At 41.2% G+C, this 20,019-nt stretch overlaps 4 protein-coding genes across 6 annotated transcripts; all 4 read right to left on the bottom strand.

The window, feature by feature from the left end:
• Nucleotides 1-317: 317 nt before the first annotated feature.
• Nucleotides 318-6,799, bottom strand: rps6kl1 (ribosomal protein S6 kinase-like 1). Of its 2 annotated transcripts, XM_079693581.1 has the most exons (12): nt 6,681-6,799; nt 5,866-5,982; nt 5,552-5,725; nt 5,149-5,273; nt 4,809-4,901; nt 4,674-4,721; nt 4,004-4,136; nt 2,173-3,543; nt 2,002-2,091; nt 1,118-1,200; nt 929-1,024; nt 318-833 (listed from the first exon to the last, which is right to left on the bottom strand). In XM_079693581.1, exons 3-12 carry the CDS (start codon nt 5,685-5,687, stop codon nt 723-725), a joined length of 2,286 nt encoding a protein of 761 aa, XP_079549707.1. In that variant the 5' UTR covers nt 5,688-5,725; nt 5,866-5,982; nt 6,681-6,799; the 3' UTR covers nt 318-722. The 2 variants fall into 2 exon arrangements, with proteins under 2 accessions (XP_079549707.1, XP_079549708.1); XM_079693582.1 differs by lacking the exons at nt 5,552-5,725; nt 5,866-5,982; nt 6,681-6,799 and having other exon boundaries at nt 4,809-4,893; nt 5,149-5,265.
• Nucleotides 6,800-8,248: 1,449 nt separating this feature from the next.
• On the bottom strand, nt 8,249-10,214 carry olfm4.2 (olfactomedin 4, tandem duplicate 2; the record flags this gene model as incomplete). Its single annotated transcript, XM_079641648.1, has 5 exons — nt 10,148-10,214; nt 9,890-10,057; nt 9,587-9,799; nt 9,350-9,491; nt 8,249-9,039 (listed from the first exon to the last, which is right to left on the bottom strand). The coding sequence occupies exons 1-5, from the start codon at nt 10,196-10,198 to the stop codon at nt 8,249-8,251; spliced, it is 1,365 nt and encodes a 454-aa protein (XP_079497774.1). The 5' UTR covers nt 10,199-10,214.
• Nucleotides 10,215-13,264: 3,050 nt separating this feature from the next.
• olfm4.1 (olfactomedin 4, tandem duplicate 1) lies at nt 13,265-15,024 on the bottom strand (the record flags this gene model as incomplete). The annotated part of the gene is made up of 5 exons (XM_079641373.1): nt 13,265-14,094; nt 14,175-14,322; nt 14,401-14,613; nt 14,701-14,874; nt 14,971-15,024. 5 exons carry the CDS (start codon nt 15,022-15,024, stop codon nt 13,265-13,267), a joined length of 1,419 nt encoding a protein of 472 aa, XP_079497499.1.
• A 596-nt stretch (nt 15,025-15,620) lies between these two features.
• lrrc74a (leucine rich repeat containing 74A) lies at nt 15,621-20,016 on the bottom strand. 2 transcript variants are annotated; one of them, XM_079693242.1, is made up of 13 exons: nt 19,281-20,016; nt 18,890-19,065; nt 18,709-18,816; nt 18,515-18,608; nt 18,301-18,350; nt 18,097-18,178; nt 17,895-17,980; nt 17,628-17,822; nt 17,439-17,534; nt 17,123-17,266; nt 16,880-16,984; nt 16,575-16,660; nt 15,621-16,316 (listed from the first exon to the last, which is right to left on the bottom strand). In XM_079693242.1, the coding sequence occupies exons 1-13, from the start codon at nt 19,387-19,389 to the stop codon at nt 15,710-15,712; spliced, it is 1,938 nt and encodes a 645-aa protein (XP_079549368.1). In that variant the 5' UTR covers nt 19,390-20,016; the 3' UTR covers nt 15,621-15,709. The 2 variants fall into 2 exon arrangements, with proteins under 2 accessions (XP_079549368.1, XP_079549367.1); XM_079693241.1 differs by lacking the exons at nt 17,439-17,534; nt 19,281-20,016 and having other exon boundaries at nt 18,890-19,164.
• Between the last annotated feature and the right edge of the window lie 3 nt (nt 20,017-20,019).

Below are 20,019 nucleotides of genomic sequence, written 5' to 3'. Positions count from 1 at the left end.
AATTTGAAAGATATTAGTTACTAAGTAAGGTGCTAACTGCTAACCATGCAGTCTACTATGAATTGGAGCATTAACATTGTTTCTCAACACATTTATTTTTATTTATCACCCAATTGTATGTTAGTGGGTTGTGGAATCTTAGATGATGACTAATAAGATGGGGGCTGAGTCTAACCAATAAATAAATGTCCAACCATACAATGATAGATTTGTCATGCTCTTCGAGTCCCTTTGACGGATCATGCACTCCCAAAAAAGCACTGACTCAAAAGCAATTAAACACACAAAGACCTCGACAATGAATGAACTCCCAGGGATAGAGAAGGTAACAATTTATTGCCTAACATCTTTGTTTCTTCACAATCTTTAATGGCAGAGACTGCAGACATTTGTAATTGTCTGAATTTAGTCGAATTCAGTTCGAAGTCAGTTTTCATGCATTGTTATAATCTGCATGGATACTATAAAACCTAAATGTACCAAAATTGCATCAGGGTATCTAAAATGGCCATCATACATGAAGTTAAAATAGATGTTTCCTGTTTCACCAGGGACATGGTTCACCAGGTTTGTTCATTTTTCCGTATTTACTGTCTTTCTTCTTTGGGAAGCGCAAAACAGTACACAGAAAACAAGCCATCTGGTGCTGAATCCAGTCGAGATGTGTAGGATTCAGTGTTTTAACTTCAATTCCAGCGCGGGGATCAGGGGTGAAGCACCTGCTAGCAGCTCAGAGCTTTCCATGAGACGCTGCTGAAGAAGGGATGACACTTGATGTCACTGACGCCCCCCCCACCAGAACCCAGGCGATAGCCCGCATCAAACTGAAGCAACTGTGAAACAGCATAATGGAGAAACACTGTAAGATAAAATCTCAACATGTATTGACACTGAGCATAATGTTCAGAAGAGAAGCCTGAAGTCTGACCTCAGTGAGCAGAGAGGCGGCGGCAGCGCTCAGGTGATTGGGGATGAGCAGCTGGGTGTGGGAGTGGATCCCTGCTGGGTGGAGCTGCCACAGTGGCTGCAGGCACAGAGAGCAGAGAGAGAGGGAAGTCAAGGTGTAATGTGCAGAAATAACTGTAATACTGAAGATGTTTCTAGCGTGTAAGCTTACCATTCCTGTTAGGAGTTCAAAGAGCAAAGCCCCAAGACTCCACCAATCACAAGCCTCCGTTATCCTGGACACGCCTCCAATTTCTGTCAACATACAGGGGCCGAGTTAAGTTGTACTCATGCACAAAACTCATGGAAACTTTGCTTCTTATTCAGAGGAAAGTGAACCGACTTAATCTTGCCACTAGGTGGCAGTTAAACACCAAGCCAGAGGTGAGAAATATTCAGATTCTTTAGTAAAACTTTTACCTAATTTGACTAAGTGCTAAAACCCCACTGAACAAATCCATCATAAGTTAAAACATTGCAAAACCTTAATTTAACATAATTATGTAAGTATTATCAGCAAATCAAGTATGAAATGTAAAAGCGCTACATAAACATTCCCCCTCTGTGTGGAACAATTATATATCATGTATTAATAATACTGCTATATAATTTCAATGTTGCATTTTACTGCTTCAGATGTTTATGGTTGTGTAAATATTAACACTTTAATATACTGTTGGTTAGTTACGTCTACAGCGTCATAGGTCATACTTTAAAAGACAAAGGTTTGCTGACCTACTGACCTATCTGTAAAGGTCAACTTTTCATTGGATAACAAAAACATCCCTGCTTTTACTTTGCATTTTCAAGCTGATCCAAGAGAGGTTTTGAATGATTTATTTATCTTTAAAAGTATGAGAATCAATCTACCCGTAAATCAACACTGAATCTTTCAGTTTATCACAAAGATTGAACAATGACCACATCTAGAAGAACATGGGGGTTACAAAGACTGTAATAAAGCAGTTAGGCACATGCATTAAAAACAGTACTTGAGTAAATATGCTCAATTACATTCCAGCTCTGGGTTGAGCTTACAGTAATACATATGTTTACCTGGAGCGCAGTACATCTGTTCCATGGCTTTGGAGCAGATCTCTGACTGAACCTCACTCCACTGTCCGAAAAAAGTCAGACACACTTTCCCTGTGAAGACATTGAGTATGGTCAAAATCAGAAGTATGTACGTTCTCCACATGCATTCTCTTACTATAATGATGAACTCACCGTTGCTGGTGAGCAGAACGTTTCTAGGGTTGAGGTCCCGACACAGAATGCCCTGCTGATGCAGACTCTCCAGAGCCAGCAGGACCTGAGCCCCCCAGACGCGGACCTCTGCTTCCGAGAGCCCCCAGCAGGTGTGCATGGCCTTATCTGCAGACCTGGAGGTTTCCACGGGGACCCTAGGCGTGTGGCACCATCCATCCACCTCTATGATGTCCTCCTCCCACTGCCCCCCCAATCCTTCAGATTTAACAGACACATCCTCTCCGTTCCTGTGGGGCGGGGCTTCAGCAGGGCCTGTGGAGAACCAGCTCACAAAGGATCGCTTTTTCACAGGTGCCACCTTCTCTCCGTGACTCAGCACTTCGCAGGCCTCCTCTACACCGTCATTTGAACGTGTTTCCCCCAGAAATGTCCCCTGTTTCTCTGCTATGTTGTGGCAGAGGGTAGCCGAGGAGTGACAGGAGCTTTCTGAAGTGTCTGTGTGCTCAGAAAACACTGCCCTGTCTGTGCTCTTGATGACCAACATGCCCTCTGCGGTGGGACTGCTGTGCTCCTGCTTTAAGTCTGAAACTGTATCTGCAGAGCTGCCACTCAAAACCGATTCTTGGTTAGAGCCGTTGGTTTCCCATGATGCCCTGCCACGGATCTGGGTTTGGCAATGGAGAGGAAGATGCAAGATGGCAGGTGAGGAAGTTAGACTGCTATTTTTACATGAGGTCTGGTTTGTACGAGGTGGTGTTTGTCCTGGCGTGCTTTTTAAAAGACAGTCAGTCACTGCATAGGGGTTTATGTGCTCCGAGTTGTGAGCTGGATCCGCAGCTTTCCAAGCGACTTCAAACTCTGCGCTGCACTCTGTCAGTCCCATTGCAGCCTGTGTTTTGTGGGGATCTGACATGACACCGAGAGCTTGACTGACCCGAGAACAGGAGAGAGGAAGAGAAGAGTGGTCCTGAGTTTGACTGGGGTGCAAACACAAACTGGGAGCTGGTGTGTGGATGCGGGTGTTGGCCTGTGTCCTCTTCAGGCTAGAATTCAGAGTCAGCCGATCGAGCTTGGTATAAAACGAGGCTGCGGAGCGCGTGTTCTGAAGACAACCCGTCTCCTCGATGTAGGAGTGAGTGCCGCAGCTCTCCAGGCGTTGCTGGGTCTCGTCCCAGGACGAGGGGAAGTCTGTGTCTGGGCTCTCATCGCTCAGTTTCACTGGAATCACTCCTGTGCTCCCTCTGCTGTTGTGCTGGTAGTCTGTGCTGATTGTGGGTGAGGTGTAGCTGGTCTTCAGCTTGATGCTGGGCTGGCCAGAAGCGATGCATTCTGGGTGTTCCTTGGCCTTCTCGTTCCGCAGCTTGTGCAGCTTGGAGAAGAGCTTCCCACCTGGGATGATAAGGGAAGAAAATATAGATCATATAAACATGTAGGAGCAGGTGCACTCTTAAAATAACGAACTAATAAATAGGTTGACATGAAACTTGATTTTATTCTTTTTTAAAACAAGGTTCATCAATGTTTTTTTGCGAGAAAACGACCTTTAAACTTGTGTCCACATGATTTGCAAGACACTGCAGGTAAATAAGCCAACAATCTTAAGCTTATAGCCTAGATTTAACTTAAAATGTAACCAATTTAACACTTACACTAAGAAATGTTCGTAGTATTACAAGTTTCTGAAATGTTATGTTTCATTATGCAAACCATGCATTAAAAAATGTGAATCTTTTTGTGAATTTTTATGAAAACTTAAGTCACGAAATAGTGTGTTTTGTGAATGTTTTCTTCCCACTAGTCTAAACTCTAAAGGGACAAACAACACAGGAGGACAGAGCTATCCGCTCACCTTTGACATGTTCGAGATGCAGGTACACAGCATCCTCGCTGACATAATATCTGAGCAGCTTAACCATGTAGGGAACCCCCTGAGGAATGATGGTTGGCTTATCCCTGCTCTCCCAGCTCGACTTGACCAGACTCTGCAAGAACACACACACACACACACACACACACACACACACACACACACACACACACACACACACACACACACACACACACACACACACACACACACAGACACACACACACACACACAGACACATTGACAGATCTTTTAAATATGCACTTATTAATATGGAAGCAACATGGTATTAAATCAGACATGGTTAAAAGAAAAAGAAAAAAGACTGCTTGGATTGCCCTTTTAGAGTTCAGTGCCTGTGTGTAACCAGGTCTCTATGGTCACTGCAATGTGAGGTGCACTTGCATAGGCTAAAAGGGTGAGAGCTCTCAGGAAGATCAATGCAGGATGATACTGGGGGAGACAGGAGGGAGAGAGCATCCATCGACTGGCCTGCCACAGAGGGCTGGCTCGCTGCCAGACAACAACCCCCGAAACATATCCGCTAACACTGGATGGATCTTAAAGATGTAAATGTAACAAAGGAATGGCCAATTTTCTTACTCATTTCTGGTTTCCTTAAATATCTAAACATACAAGAAAACTGACTCACCTTCACGACAAACGTCTCCTTGTTGACCATGCTTTGGACAATCAGGACCTTTGAAATGAAAAACAAATCAAGGAGTGTCAATACTCAAATACATCACTCAAATGGAAACAATGGTGGTAAGTGTTTCTGTCTTACCTTATCAGTCACCCCCACCACCTTACACATCTCCAGGTCCTCCACCGGCGAGCTCAAGTGTCTGATTGGACGGAATCTCAGACTGCTGTAACCCTGGTGATTAAAGCAACCCATGAGAAAGAAATATCGCAGTATTTTAGATTATTAAGGCTATTTTGAGCATAAAGTTTCAAAGTAGGCTAGGTCGTGCTTTTTTATGTTCAACTCACAAGGAGAACAAGCAAAAAATGCTGATACGACAATATTAGCCAATAATACGTGACTGCTGTAAATAACTCAACCCTACAATTAGAGTTTAGCTTTACTTTTTGTGAATGACAGTAAAGGATGACAGTCTTACCCCTAAGTGAGAACTTCCCTTCCCTAGGTTGTCCTGCAAATGCGTTATGAAGATCTCTTCAGCTCTCTTGAGATACTGGGTTGTTTTCCTCTTGACAGCCTCCCGACGCTCCTTGTTTGGGTCCACTATAAAAAAAAAGTGAAGCTCTATTACACAATAATGTAAAGTGAAGTAACTGCAGCTGTGTGATCCTGACCGGAGCACACCTCTGCTCCTGGGTTAAGGATTGGTTCCACACAGCTAACACAGGGAAATCTCTGTTTAACCTTTGGTTTGTGACTTCCTGTTTTTATTCTGGTCCACATGTTCCAATCACATGACTTATGCCAACACTCCTCTTCCAATGGCTCTTTATCACAAAGTCTTAACCAATGGTGTGACAGACCAAATGTCGTCCACTTACGCTGAACCCCATTGAGCAGCAAGTCCACCCCGTTCTTGTAGTAGCTGAAAGCGGCCTCATAGTCCTCATTGACCTCGCTGTCCAGGGCCATGTGGATCTGCTTGGCCGCCTCCACCAGGTAATCTCTCTTCGCCATCGCTGCCTTGTTTTGTACCCGTCAAGGACCGGATGGGCCTGAGCACAACATGAAAAGTTCGAAATTACATCCAATTCAAACATGGTAGAAAGTCAAGTTGTGTCTTGTTGAATAAGAAACTGAAACCTAATTTTGAATGGTCGTAAACAAATCTTACTTGAGTTAACTTGGCACTTACCTTTGCTCCCTTATCTTATCAACAGTAGGACACATCTCTGTCTGTTGTCACTGGGCTCTTTGTGTGTCTGCCCCCAGTGCATCTAAGGTAGAGGTCTCTGTACCAGAGCATGATCATCTGAACCAGTGGAAACAAAGAGTTAACCTCCAGACCAGCACAGGAAGTGAGTACAAGCCTGTGTCTACTATTTCTGAATGATGAATGGAAAGAAGCAGTGTAGCAAACGTCCAAGATGATAGGGAGGTGACTCAGAGCAATGAGGCACATTGTCGTGTGTCTTTAGGGGAAATAAGGTAGTCATGTATCTCCAACCGGATAACCTAAATGTTACACTGGAGAGGGTGTCCACACAGCAATCTGACTATACTACCCAAGACATATATGGTACAGTGTGGTCTAAATACATCAACCAAATCACAGGAAGTGGATTATTTCTAATACATGTGCTGACACATCAAATCATCAAATATTATGCAATTAGCTTTTGTTACATATTGAGATGTATCAACAGTCAGACAGAGAAGGCTAATGGTGACTATAATAGCTCCCATTGATCTGAAATATAACGTTTATTTCCCTTGAGGAGGGAATTGGCCTACACACTGAAACACAAACATCACACACCCCATCCTGGTAACAGTCAAGGAGGCGACATCATCTAAGGAGTGTTATGAAACGCACAGCGCCATCCCCAGTCTCCCCCATCATCATCTTACTAGCAGCATGCACTCCCACAGCAAAACAACTGGCTATCAACCATGGTAAAGAAATAAAACCATAGCACCGGAAACAGGCAGATACACAGCGTACTGTACCTGATGTGAGTGTGAGGCTTCCATGCCTCGGACCCTCCACCATCCAGCGGCAGCAGCGGCAGCAGCGGCAGCATCAGCAGCGGGCAGCGGCTAGTGCCTCCAGCAGCCTAACGCCCTCCTCTGAGGAGCAGGGAGGAGTAGGGAGCTGAGGCAAGGCTTCTGATTGACTGAGCGTGATGTCAGTCAAAGGTCCCATTTCACAGAGGGCTCGTGCTTCCCATCCTCCAAACCTGACAGATAGTGGCAAATTTAAAGAGACAGTACTGTTTTTGTGTGCACTGACTGAAGGACATTTTTAACCCTGATTGTTTTACTTCCGAAATGCCACTGTGTTGTCTAATGACACATCCTCTATGAAATGTATAATATTATTGCTGTATTTATTTAATGTGTCCCATCCACTATGAATGGAGGTATCACCCTGCCCAGAATCTATAATCTGCAGGGTCGTGGTGCTCAGTACCAGATGGAGCCAGGCTCCAGTCACATCACAAAGGAGAGTGGTTTCCTTCCCAAGGGAGGGCCGGTTTACAGAGGAGGAGGAGCGGGGGGGGGGGGGGGGGGTAAAATCAAGCAGGATGGTAGGAGAGGAGGAGGCCTGTGGTGTATCAGATGCTGCAACCTTATCTAAAAAGAAAGAAGGGGTCGTATTTAGTGTAATGCATGTTTTATACCGGATGAACGTTTTTAATATATTAATACCTGCTCTATTATGCTAGAAATTGCCTGATACAGTGCTGTACAGGTTATACTAACACAATCAAATATTCCCTTATTTTTTGGATTCACAGTTTCCTGATTAGCATCACCATCAGAGGATCAAAAACTACCAGTTACTTTCACTAGACTTGAGATATTTAATTTCAATTTCTCATTTCATTCAGTTTTTATTTTTGATTAGCTGGGACTGTAGGGTAGGCTAATAGGTTTAATATAAAAAAAAACTGCAAATGTCGTTTAACAGAGCAAATTATTGTTGAATCTTCCTGTTCCTCTAAGTTTGAAAAACAACATTACATGGGAAGTACTGTTTTTACTGTACTTGCATCTTTGTATTGTTTTTGTTAAAAAATAAACACTGTGTATATGTTTATGGCACATGGACATCAGCTCTGGCAACCTTCACCCTTGGATCCATATTTCATTTGATTTAAAACCCTTCTAAACAAACTATTCAATTACAAATGTACAGTATGATAAATGGATCTGTCTACTTTAATTCTTATGAAAAAAACAGACATGTGAATACTAGATTGAACATACTGGATCTTACTTTTAATGATATATAAGCACTTTTAATTGTTGCTTGTTTTAATTATCTAAAACAAATCTTCAATCGTGCCATTTCTTTTAATGTTGTATATATTAAAACATTGTGTAGCAGCATTATTTATTTGCATAAAAAGTCAAGGCAATTGACCCAATTGGAATGCTTCAGTTAGATTTTATTCAGGAAAAGACAGTCTATATGATACAGTACACAGAATTATAGACCTGCAGTGAGGAATTGAGTAAATACAGATTCATCGTATCGATCACTATACGTACATCACAGAGAGGAGTCATCATTATTTGTCAAACCTCACATTGTAGGACACATAGTAGCCATTGTTGTACATGTAGAGCTTCTGATCGGTAGGATTGTAATGCAGGTTGGTGTATTTCTCCTGGAACTTTGAGAAGTGGATGCTGAGGTGTTTCTCCTCATTGGTCCTGGTGTCGTACGCATAGAAGATCTCCTCTGTGGTCAGATCCACTGACCTGGTGGCGTACATAACTCCACAGGCCATGAAAGCGTTGCCAGCCAACTGCTTGTACGCAGTGGTGCTCCACTCATTCTCAATGCCGAAAGATTTCTCATCTATTTTAGCAATGACAATTTTACCTTTGCTCGCCTCTGTGGCATACATTACCCACAAGCCATTTTCATCTGCTGAAAAGTCCATGTTCTGATGGGGTGAATAACTGTACGAGAAACTTGCACTAGCAGATGGGATCACTCTGTAGTCATATTTGACAGTGGTCAGGTTCAGTTTGCTCATGCTGAAAGGAGTGTTGTGCTGGTAATATATGGTGTTACTATGTACAATGTAATTGTTACCGGTACCTTCCCACCCATTTGGTAAGTCATGGTGTTTCAATGCTGACCTCAGAATCAGGTTTTCATAGTTGGAGTACAAATAGAAGTCATATATATAGTGACTGGTGTACGCACCGTAGAAGTACATTGATTCATAGCCTCTTACAGGTTTGGAGTCTTTTCCCCAGCCCCCATATTGATAACCTGCATTCAAATGAGCATTCAGTTGGACCACCATTGGCTTGCCAATGCTCATGATTCCTGTGCCATTGCAGTTGCCTGGAAACAAGAAAGAAAGAAGCTAATTATTATTTTTAAACCTTACAATATAGCTGAATTTAACCGTTAAATGCTCTTCGAAATATTTTCTAGGTCAATTGTTTGGTCTTAAAAATGTCAAAAATAGTAAAGAAAGTTCATCCCAGTTTCTCCAAGTCCAAGGGGATGTCTCTAAATGTCTTGATACGTCAGTCCGAAACCCAAAGATGTTTAATTTGATACAAAACAGAGAAAAGCAGGAAATCTCCATATTTGAGAGGCCAACATTTTTCTGATCTGTTATCCACCATCAGTTGAATAGTTGACTTACCAATATCTGGCTTGATTACATCATGGTCCTTCTGGCAATCCTCCAGTTTCTTCTGCAGCTTAGCCAACTCAAGGCGGATCACCTCCAGGTTGCTCTTGTCGAACGTCTCCAATTGGTTCACAATGAGGGTCATGTTACGGATCTGGGAAAAAAACAAAAAAACAAGTGTAAATTTGTTATTCTAATAAAGAAGAAATCTATGTTAATTAAAAGTTATTAAGTAAATAGCTCTTTCACCTCAATATACAGACTGTCAAACATGGGAGAGGTGGAGTTGAGGGAGTCTTTGAGCTGAGACACCAGCACTTCAAACTCTCTGAGCTCAATCCTGAGCAGCTCAAAGTCCAGTTTGATGTATTTGTCAGCACTGCTCTCCAGCATGGACACTCTCACAGTCAAGTCTGACAGTTCCTTCAAGTAGCCCTCCAACGTACCCACATAGCTTATCATCTGAAAGAGTGAAGAAAATCAGCATGAAGATGTCACCAAAATATATAGAAAATGCTTGGAAGATTACCGTATTAATCAATCTTACTGCACCTTGTTCATCTGAATGTCCACCTCCAGGATCAGATCATGGCTGACTTGCTGCATGTGCTCAACCCGGTCTGCAGGGAAGGTGATTTCGGGCAGATACACGTGACAAACACACTGACCGGACTCACCCACTGAAGCAGTCACATTGCCGGACTCCCAGTCATGCACGGGCTGATAATCAAAAAGTAAAGATATTGCCGTTAAAGTTGATTATAATAAATGACCCATATCTCCTGCAAATGTTAAAGAAAGTTCACTTACAATCCAGGCCAAAGCAGGACTGAGCAGCAGCAGCAGCAGAATTGGAAGCATCCTGTCTCAGTTTACCTCTCAAGTGTCTCCTCTGCAGCCTTATTCCACGCTTTTAAGGACAGCTCTTATCATTTCATCAGCAACACCTTCTCTCTTCCCATAGTTGTTAATTGAGCTGCCTGGAACTTCAACACAAGACCAGCTGTTCATTCACAAGCAGCCCAGGATCAATTGCCTTATCCTTGTTTGCTCACAATAACATTTGAGGAAGAAGTCAGGTTTGATCAGAACATCGGGGTGTGGATGAGAAAAATGCCATTTGTTGAGCCTCATAATCTTTATGGCCTGTTAGGTGAATGTCGCAAGTGTTAGATAGGGATCATCATATCCTCAGGCACACACTGTGTCAGGCTGTTTAATATAATTGCATAATTTATGATATATCCTGCTTAACAGGTTGTGTTTGTTTGTATAGTTATTACCCTAAAAGTCAGTTCTCACTGTGTTGTGAATGAAATAATCAAATTGCTTCTTTGTATAGTTTACTCCACATTGTAAATTGCATAATCGTATGCATGTGACTTGTGTTGTGCTTTTAATCAGCGTAGTTCATGGGAAGGAGACACTGAGCCATAGTGGAAAAACTTTTAGTAAAATGCTGATTTCAACTCCCGAAAAGAGATTGTTTGCAGTTATGATGACTATTATTATTACATAACACATACGTTGTATAGCTGGCGTTTTTATACATAAAATTGAACCTATCAAGTGCAACAATTTGGAGTCAAAGACGTTTTTTTTACTTTATTTTTATTCATTTATTTTTCAAAAAAACATACATCAAGATTTACATGACTACACCTGTTGTGCATCCGGTATAATCATTCCTGTCCTCCTTGGACACCAAATGACATACCATTGATTTGATGTGGTCATTCTTCATATTGTAAAAACATTAAGAACACAATGCAGACATTATCATTCTCCCCATCAACAAAATGATCAAACAATACCTGAACTGTTATGTTAGTAAAAACCAGTCTGTCAAAAACCAGATGAAACAAGTCTAAGAAAATGAAAGTAAATGAGAAGGAAAAGAAAAAAAAGAAAAAAAGAAAGAGCTGCTGCTAGAGTTCTGGTGTTGCCTGTATTGATGACGACCACTTTTTTCTTCAAATCTATCGGTTTTCAGCTGTAGTGGAATCAACGGTTTAAACGTTTCAATTAATTAACAAAGGAATTTAACTATCATGTAATCACAGTAGGTGGTCCCTCCCCAAACACTGAATATATCTGCTGCGTGTCCCCTTCAGTCTGCCTCTACACAGGTCTGATTGATTGATTAATTAATTATGGGTGCATTTCCTTCAGATGTGCTTGTCCCTGTTTCATTGCATGCCGTCTCACTGGAATAGCTCACTGGGAGAATTATGTTACAGAGCCATGATTAATGATTAATATCATTACAATGTAGAATTTTTTATTTCATTGTGTCATCCTTGACCAACTTAAGGAAACAAATGAACCTTAACTAACGAGCTACTGATGCATATTATTTCTGCTGTTCATTGCCGTTTCACCCTCCCATTGGATTGTTGTCATAGTGAGGTGCAAAACGTACATGATTAGAGTATTACATTTTTTTCCTTTATTAATCTTGTTGGGATATTTGTTATTATCTGCTAAAAAGCAGACATTAAAAGTAGGTAAGTAGGTAAGCTTGAGAAACCAGCTCGAGATAAATGTTATGTATGTGTCACACCAGGTGTGACTGTGCCTTTAAGATGGCACCAGGGTTTTGGGATGTGTGAACCGGATACAGTTAATGTTGTTGTGTTGTCATGAGAGCGTGTGAAACAACGTGTTGAATAAACGGTCAACCTCCATGTCGTAGTCCATAATCAATATACAACAATACACTTTTTGTCATATTCCATGGAATGCTCTTAACATCCCGATAGTAATGAATATCTTAAGTGCTTTTACAAAAAATCCATAAAAAAATGTCATCTGAGGAAGCCGTAGTACTGTAAAAAGTACGACCAATAATTTTAGCCAGCCCGGCTAAAAAAACTGGATGGCCTACCTGCCTGTCAGCCTTCCATCTGTGCACAAATGTATCTCGTGCCCTCATTGGTCATGTGCACGTTCGTGTGTGTTGGAGGAGGGGCTCTGTAAGGAAGTGGCAGATTTTTTCCGGCTGTGTATTTTCAAATTCCAGCGCACTCGAGCTGGTTTCTCCAAAATTACCTACCCCACCTTTAACTTGTCATGGTATAAAAAAGGAATAGTGTTACTAATAGAAATAACGATGACTCTGTTCTATTCAAGGGTTGCAGTTGTGAAAATGGGACAGGGACCCTGAATTTGAGTCTGCTAGATAATTCAGCCATAAGTAACTTTAATTTGATAATAAATATGATAATTTAAACATCAATGCTTTTACTATATATATATATATATATATATATATATATATATATATTGTTGTGTCTACCTTGCCTGGCTCACTAAAACAGATGTACCGTATTACAAAAAAGGTGAAAACAATCTATTGCACAGGTCTATCACTTCCAAATATGTATGTATTAGGTTGCATCACCCATTGAGCCAACATTGGTAGTTTGTACACACATTATAACTACTAAGAAACCACATTCATTGATCCTGCAATCCAGCATTTTCTAATCAAGTGTAATACACAGTATATGCCAAACAGAATCTAATAATAGTGGAAATAGATTCATTCCTTTGTATGTATGTAGTTATTATGTTCTACTGCTTATCAAGTATGGGAAAACAGATATATAATGTTTGATGTATCATTAGAAATCTGTTGGGCATTTTTACACTCCTTCAGTGTAAAAACAAACAAATATAAAGGACAATAACAACAGTTAGATGATCCTTCACCTATTGACTATAATTCAATTTGAAGGTATAGAATGAGTGGGTAAAGAGAGTATAAATATAAAAAACACTCATCACATCTGAACAAGGAAACACTTGACACATTTTCAATGCTTGAGATAATTTATTATAAATCAAGAAGTTTAATTAATGCACTTTATGAACTTCAAGAGGAAAACTAGAGATATAATCACTGCTAAAGTCACAGATACAGATTTAGGACAAAATAAGTGGTGGTTCCACTGTGGCTTTAGTGGTGTAGTTAAACCACAGGTGGTAGTTAACATAGTAGCCATCATTGTACATGTACAGCTTCTGGTCAGTGGGATTGAAGTCCAGGTTGGAATACTTATCCTGGAACCGTTCAAAGGGAACACTGATGTAGCTCTCTTGTTTGGTTTTGGTGTCGTATTTGTAAAATATCTCTTCTGTTTTGATATCAACTGTTTTGACTGCATACAGAACGCCACACACCATGAAGGCATTGCTCACGCCTGGTTTATAGACACTGGTCTGCCATTCCTCCTCAACCCCAAAAGAAAGCTCGTTTATTTTAGCAATGACCATCCGACCAGCAGACTCCTCATTGGCATAGGTCACCCACAGGCCGCTTTCATCAGCCGCAAAGTCAAAGTTCTGATTGGGGGAGTTGGTGTAGGAGAACCTGCTGCTGGCTCTAGGAATAACCTTGGACTCATATTTCCCTGTGGTGAAATTCAGTTTGGCCAACCCAAACGGGTTGTTGATCTGATAATAGAGAGTGTTGTCACGGAAGATGAAATTGTTCCCTGTGCCATACCAGCTGCTGTGTAAATTGTGATGCTGAAAGTGGTTTCTCAAAAGGAGGTTCTTGTAGTTAGTGTAAAGCCTGATGTCAACAATGGAAGCACTGGAGTACCCGGAGTACCAGTACATAGATTCTCTGTCAGGAATAGGCTTTGAGTCTTTCCCCCAGCCTCCATATTTGTAGCCTGCATTAAGATTGGCATTCAGTTGGCTTACAACGGGCTTGCTGACCTTGATGATACCTGTGTGTGCACATGAACCTGCAGAGAAAGAGAGAGGGGAAATTAGAGTCCGAAAAAACTTAGATTTTAGATGTGAATATCGTAAGGAGTGAGCTTACCAATGTTCGGGTTGAAAAGCTCCTGGTGTCGTCTCTCGCACTCCTCGAGTTGAAGCTGCACCTCGATATACTCCCGACGCGTCACCAGAACCAGGTTCTTGTCGTAGGTCAGCTCCAGCCTAGTCAGGGTCTGCACCATGACTGTGATCTGGGTGTAAACATATGTTTTGGCATTGTGGATTGGCATTATACTGTTAATGCGTTGACTCCCATCAAATGTACTTACCTGTATATGCAGAGACTCAAAGACAGTGGTGGAGCCTTTAATGGAGAGGTGCAGCTCTTTAATCAGAGCCTCCGCTTGTTTGATCTCAATCTTTATCTCAACCTTGTCGGCATCATTGTATGCATCGGGGTTCTTTTCCATTTTTTCAATCAGTACTGACAGCTCTATTATCCTCTCTTCATAAGCTGTCAGCTTTATCTCATAGTCCTCCAGCTGAAATAAAATGAAGATTTTACACTCTTTATTGAAGTCTCAAATATGTTATCATATACTTTCGTATGCTTCAATATGCCTGTGCACCTTGCCCATCTCCAGCTCCAGTTTGTGTGAGATCTCCACGGCTGTCTGCTCTACCACCACCAGGTCTTTAATAGGAAAGGTAGAACTGGGCAAGAAGGCATCACAGGTGCACCGGTCCCCACTTCCACCTCCGGTCCCATTCCTCGCACTGCCCTCGCTCAACAGGCCTAAGCGCTTCAGGCAACAAAAAGAGATGGTCACATGCTGATACAGTAGATCATCCTCAAAGAATAAAGATGAATCAGTGGATCTAAGTCATGCCATACATACCCCCCAGGCCATCGCTGAGCTGAGCAATGCCAAGAAGTACAGCGTGTCGATCATCCTTGATGCAGTCAGAGTTGTAATGATTGAGATAGCAGGACCTTTGTGCTTTTATAGCCTGTTTCTACATCTCGCAGGTTGAAGCACCTGTCCTTGTTCACATCACAATTAGTCAATATGCAAAACTTGATGTTATCGTCAGCAAACAGAAAGGAAATACTCTTATTTGATTTATTTAAGAGTGGGTGTGCATCAGAATTCAAGGATTAGATGATGGGTGGGTCTACCATCTGACAGAGTTCCCAAGCAATATGAAATGTTTTTCCTGATGGTCTGAACCCTGAATATACTCTGCAAATATAGAGATAAAAAATAGATAGATAAAAAATAGAACCTGTTTCGGATTTGTAAGCATACCTGTCTGTACCGACTACCCAGGGAAAGGTCAGAGAATTTAAATGAATGTCTGTATTTTTGTATCATTTGCCAAGACTTGGAAGGAAAGGAGTAATGTATGTATGTGTATGTGTGCAATAACGTGTAGATTAGAGTGGACTGTAAACTGAGGCGGCCGTGATTTGTATGTACATCTCCATGAATGTTATATATTTGTGGAATAAATAAAAAGTTCCAAAAAATTAAAAATCCCAGAAATATTAGTTTAAATCGTTTTTTATTCAGACAGTGTAACAAAGAAGTCAACAAAAAAACGTGAAATTTGAAACCAGTACACAGAGTTTTACTGTCATTTGACATTTGTATTCTTCAAGTCTTTATCCACACGTTTTGTTGTTTTCTTTTTCTTTACTTTCTTGGTTTTGGCTTTAACCACTGGCTGCTTGGCATCAAGAGCCGGCCTGGACCTGGTCAGGTGGTTTGCTGTGGGGCTTAGCTTGCTGTGGCCGAACTCTGAATCGGAGCGTATACCTTGGGCAGAGACAGATTTCCCTGGAGCAGAGCGGGGGGAGTCATCCAGCAGGTTGGGCTGGGAGTAGGAGCGCATCCCTGGGGAACTGGTGGGACGGTAAGGCGTTGTGCCTCCCAACATGGGCAGATGGACATGCTCATTGCTCAGATTACTGACGGAATAGCGACTGCTGTTGGACATGACAATATGGTGCCAAGAACTGAGCGGGGTGGCAGAGAAGGGCTGCGGGCCACCACTTGAATCATCTCTGGGACACCCTGGAGATATGACCATTGAGCTGCGTGGTGTCACAGCGTCCACGGCGCTCTGGAAGGTCTTGAGGATGCGGTCGCTCTTCTGCTTCTCTTTTTTCTGACGAGACTCAACCTTCCTCAGCTGGCGGCGGTGATCCCTCATCATCTGTTTCCTTGTATCTGCCAGTCCCCTGCACAGAACATCAGATAACACACACATCCGTTTTTTGTGAGGTCATTCAAGGTGAAGATCTGGACAAGTTCCCAGCCCATAACTAAAACACACACAGTTTAACTGCACCATCAATCAAACAATAATAAGACTGTACATTGACAGCAATGTTGTCACTTAATTTTTTTATATCCATAAACCTTGAGATATCAATCCCTGTGAAGTAATTGAGAAGGCCCACCTGTGAGTGTGATTAAACAATCGAAGACTTGCTTACCTGTAGTCTACCATTCCTGTCCTGTCGCGATCAAGTCTCTGAATCAGCTCCTCGATTTGGTATCGATCCAAAGGAATACTTGATTGCTATCATGGTTTCACAAAACAAACAAAAAAAGTCAGTCACTAAGTTTCTTCTTGAAATCATTCACCAGTCCCTTTCAGTAAGCTTGATTCAATTGATTCACAGTGTAAGAAAGACTTGAAGAGCGCTCTTCATGCATGATTTCAGAGGACAATTTCATGGTAGTCTGCCTTGCGAATGTGACTGACAACACAGTTAGGAAGATTAGTTTATCTGTACACCTGCACCGCCTTCCTGAAGTCAGCGACAGGGACCCGCATGGTGCCATCTTTGTCAATGTTCCGGAAGAAATCCCACAGACGTAGCTTGCGTTGATCCAAATAATCCTTCAAAAACATTAAGACATTTTGACGATTAACCAAGCAAAAATAAAGAGGGATTTGACGGCTTTTTTAAACTAATATGTCTCATTGTGTCAAATAAGATGCCAGGACTACTTATATTAATTTTCGACTGACACAGACCTGGATGACTTTCATTGGATCAACACGTTTTGGTGGCTTCTTAGCGATAAAGCCACCGACCCCTCCGTACTGTACATCTAGGCCGGGATGCTCCTGGCATGTCACCTCCAACAGGTGCACAAATGTCTCAGTTACCAGCACATTCTGCGTGGTAAAAAGGTGACAACATATAAAACAGACAAGAAACAGGGTATTTATTGTGATTTATTTTATATTGAAAGGTCTATTTGAAAGGTTATGAAATGATATGACAGAACAGTTAGATCAGCGTGCCAAAAAGACAGACAGAGACAGACATTGAACCAAAGAAACTCACACATATGTTAATCTCCTCCAAGGCAGTTCTAGGTGTGTTCTTCACAACATTAACCAGGGCTAGTGCTCCCTCTACTGTTAGAGAGTTGTAAGCCAGCTACAGGACAGTAAGAATAAAATGTCACATTCAAATGTTCCTACACCACACACCGATGAGACATGTTAGCTTAAAACAACATGTTCCACCCACCAGTAGGACTCGGAGTGTGTCGTTGAACTCGAGGCCCCTGCAAAGCATGCCGACGCCCTCATTGGTGAGGCGGTTGTTGTTAAGGTTGAGGTGCACCAGAGTGTTGTTGAATTTTAGGGCCTCTCCCATGGCGAGGGCACCCTCATTCCCAAATCCGTTCCATGACAAATCGAGGTGTTTCAACATCATATTCACCTAAATATAGGGAATGTGATCAGCTGTTGTATACTGAGACAGTGATCAAATGAATTGATTATACATCCAAACCTTGAGTCCAGCACAAAATGCCACAGCCCCTTTCATTCTGAGATGGTTCCAGCTGAGATCCAGCACCTCAAGGCCCTCGTTGTTTGCTGTAGGAATGGAAGGTGGAATCACAAAATAAGGCTTGGCAAGTTTGTAATTTAGTTCATGAAGCAAAGCTATGCGTTTAGCAACTCAACAAAGACGTTCGAAAATGTTACCATACCCAACAGTTGTCCTAAATGTTCCCCTCCTTTTCCACAAAACTCATTATGGCTCAGGTCTAGTTCCTTTATTCTGGAATTGGTCTAAATATAGAAATATTAGCATCATAATAATGGCAAAAAGTAACCAAATATAACTTCATAATTTAGACGTTGTTGCATAAAAATCATTGTTGTCGACTGATCATAAATAATAATAAACTTACCAACAAGGCATCTGCTAAATATTTTGCATCATCATCAGAAAATCTATTTCCTGTTGGAAAAAATAGAAATATGCTAAACAAGTATAGAATGTATCACACATAATAATCTTGGAAAAGTTTTTCTTTTTTAACTGAATTTAGTGATTTAAATATACAGTGATATCAACTGTATCAAATATTGTATTTAGCTTATTATTTTTAATTTCCACACTACCTGAAAGTTTCATAGATTTTATTGAAATGTTGTCCAGCAACACTTTAGCCATATACTCAGCTCCTTCAGACTGCAGATAGTTGTTGGACAAATCCTGTAAGCAAAACAGATGATGGTCCAATATGCTGCACAGATGTAAAGGAGAAAAGCCTCCTGAAAAGCACTTGTGCCCTCCAGTGGTTACTCTGACATACCAGGTGCTGCAATGTGAAATTAGCCCTCAGCATCTCCACAAGGTATTTGGCTCCTTCAGCTTGAATATGATTGTCTGCCAGTTCGAGAGTATCGATATTCATATCAGCCTAAATACAAATATAATATGAGAGATGTTATATTTTAAACTGTCACATTCAATAGCATGCCCTTTTAACTTACCACTAGAGCGATAGCAAGTGCCTTGCACCCCAAAGGTCCTAGCCCATGATGATTGAGGGTCATGGTTGTGGAGTCAAGGTTTCGTATAAAATCGGAGACTGGAACTACACCCACCAGCCTGCAGGCCTCGAGGTACACTTCAGAAATAGAAGTCTTATTGTTGCTCTCTTCTTTTTCTGGAAATGAGTGAGTACCACATGGGCCGTTGGTTACAAATACGGTATTTAAGTTGTGTTTCACAGCAACACTTCAAAACAAGCGTTCTATTTTCATTGTTTTCATTAATGGTTTTTATCATAGATTATGAGTTGACCTAACAACTTTACATGAGCAGCAAAATGCACTATATTTACTCCAACAATTAACCCAAAAATGTATATAATTGACTCACCGTCTGACTCTAAGTCTGTGTCAAACTCATCCTCCGTGCCCTGCTGTTCAGTTGGTGATGGACAATCATCCTCTTTTAAGCAGAGGGACTCAAAAGAGAGCATTGACATTGCTATGCTGTCAAAGCCTATATCCAGATTAAATCAATTTTTGGACTCAAAGGGAATACAGTCCTCTGGTTATTATTTCTCAATGTGTTCATGTGTGTTCTGTATGGGCTTGCACTGTAAAATGAAATAGGCCTGTGCTTTCCCGAGGGTAACTCTACCCTGCAGGTAACATCTCATGTGTAGTGACATCAACAATTTATGCCTTGGTGTGGTAAGGATGCTGTGTTTTTTTTAGCATCTCTAAGCAAAACTGTAGGTATGATGATACAGTATGACACTTTGTGAAATGGTATTGTTCAAAGTAAAATGGTATTTTATAAGATGCTATACATTCTTACATCAGCTGTACATTCTTACATTTTATTTTATTTTATTTAGTTTATACAAAATGATGTGCAAAAGGATGCTATTTCAAACTGTGTTATATTACATTTATTTAGAGTAATTGCAAGAATAACACGTTTTGTAATATACTGTATAGTCCAGGAATTCAGTGCAATACAAGAAATATGAAAGAGCAGATAGTAAAATAGTAAAATAAAAGATAAGGATAACAAACATGATGTTAACCCTAACTTTCACAGGTTTAATAGTGAATAGTTTCTCCCTGACCATTTGTACCACTGCCTC

Source organism: Notothenia rossii (genome assembly GCF_949606895.1).
Source record: "Notothenia rossii genome assembly, chromosome: 7".
Taxonomy (NCBI): domain Eukaryota; kingdom Metazoa; phylum Chordata; class Actinopteri; order Perciformes; family Nototheniidae; genus Notothenia; species Notothenia rossii.
This window is presented reverse-complemented; position numbering and strand designations above follow the sequence as displayed.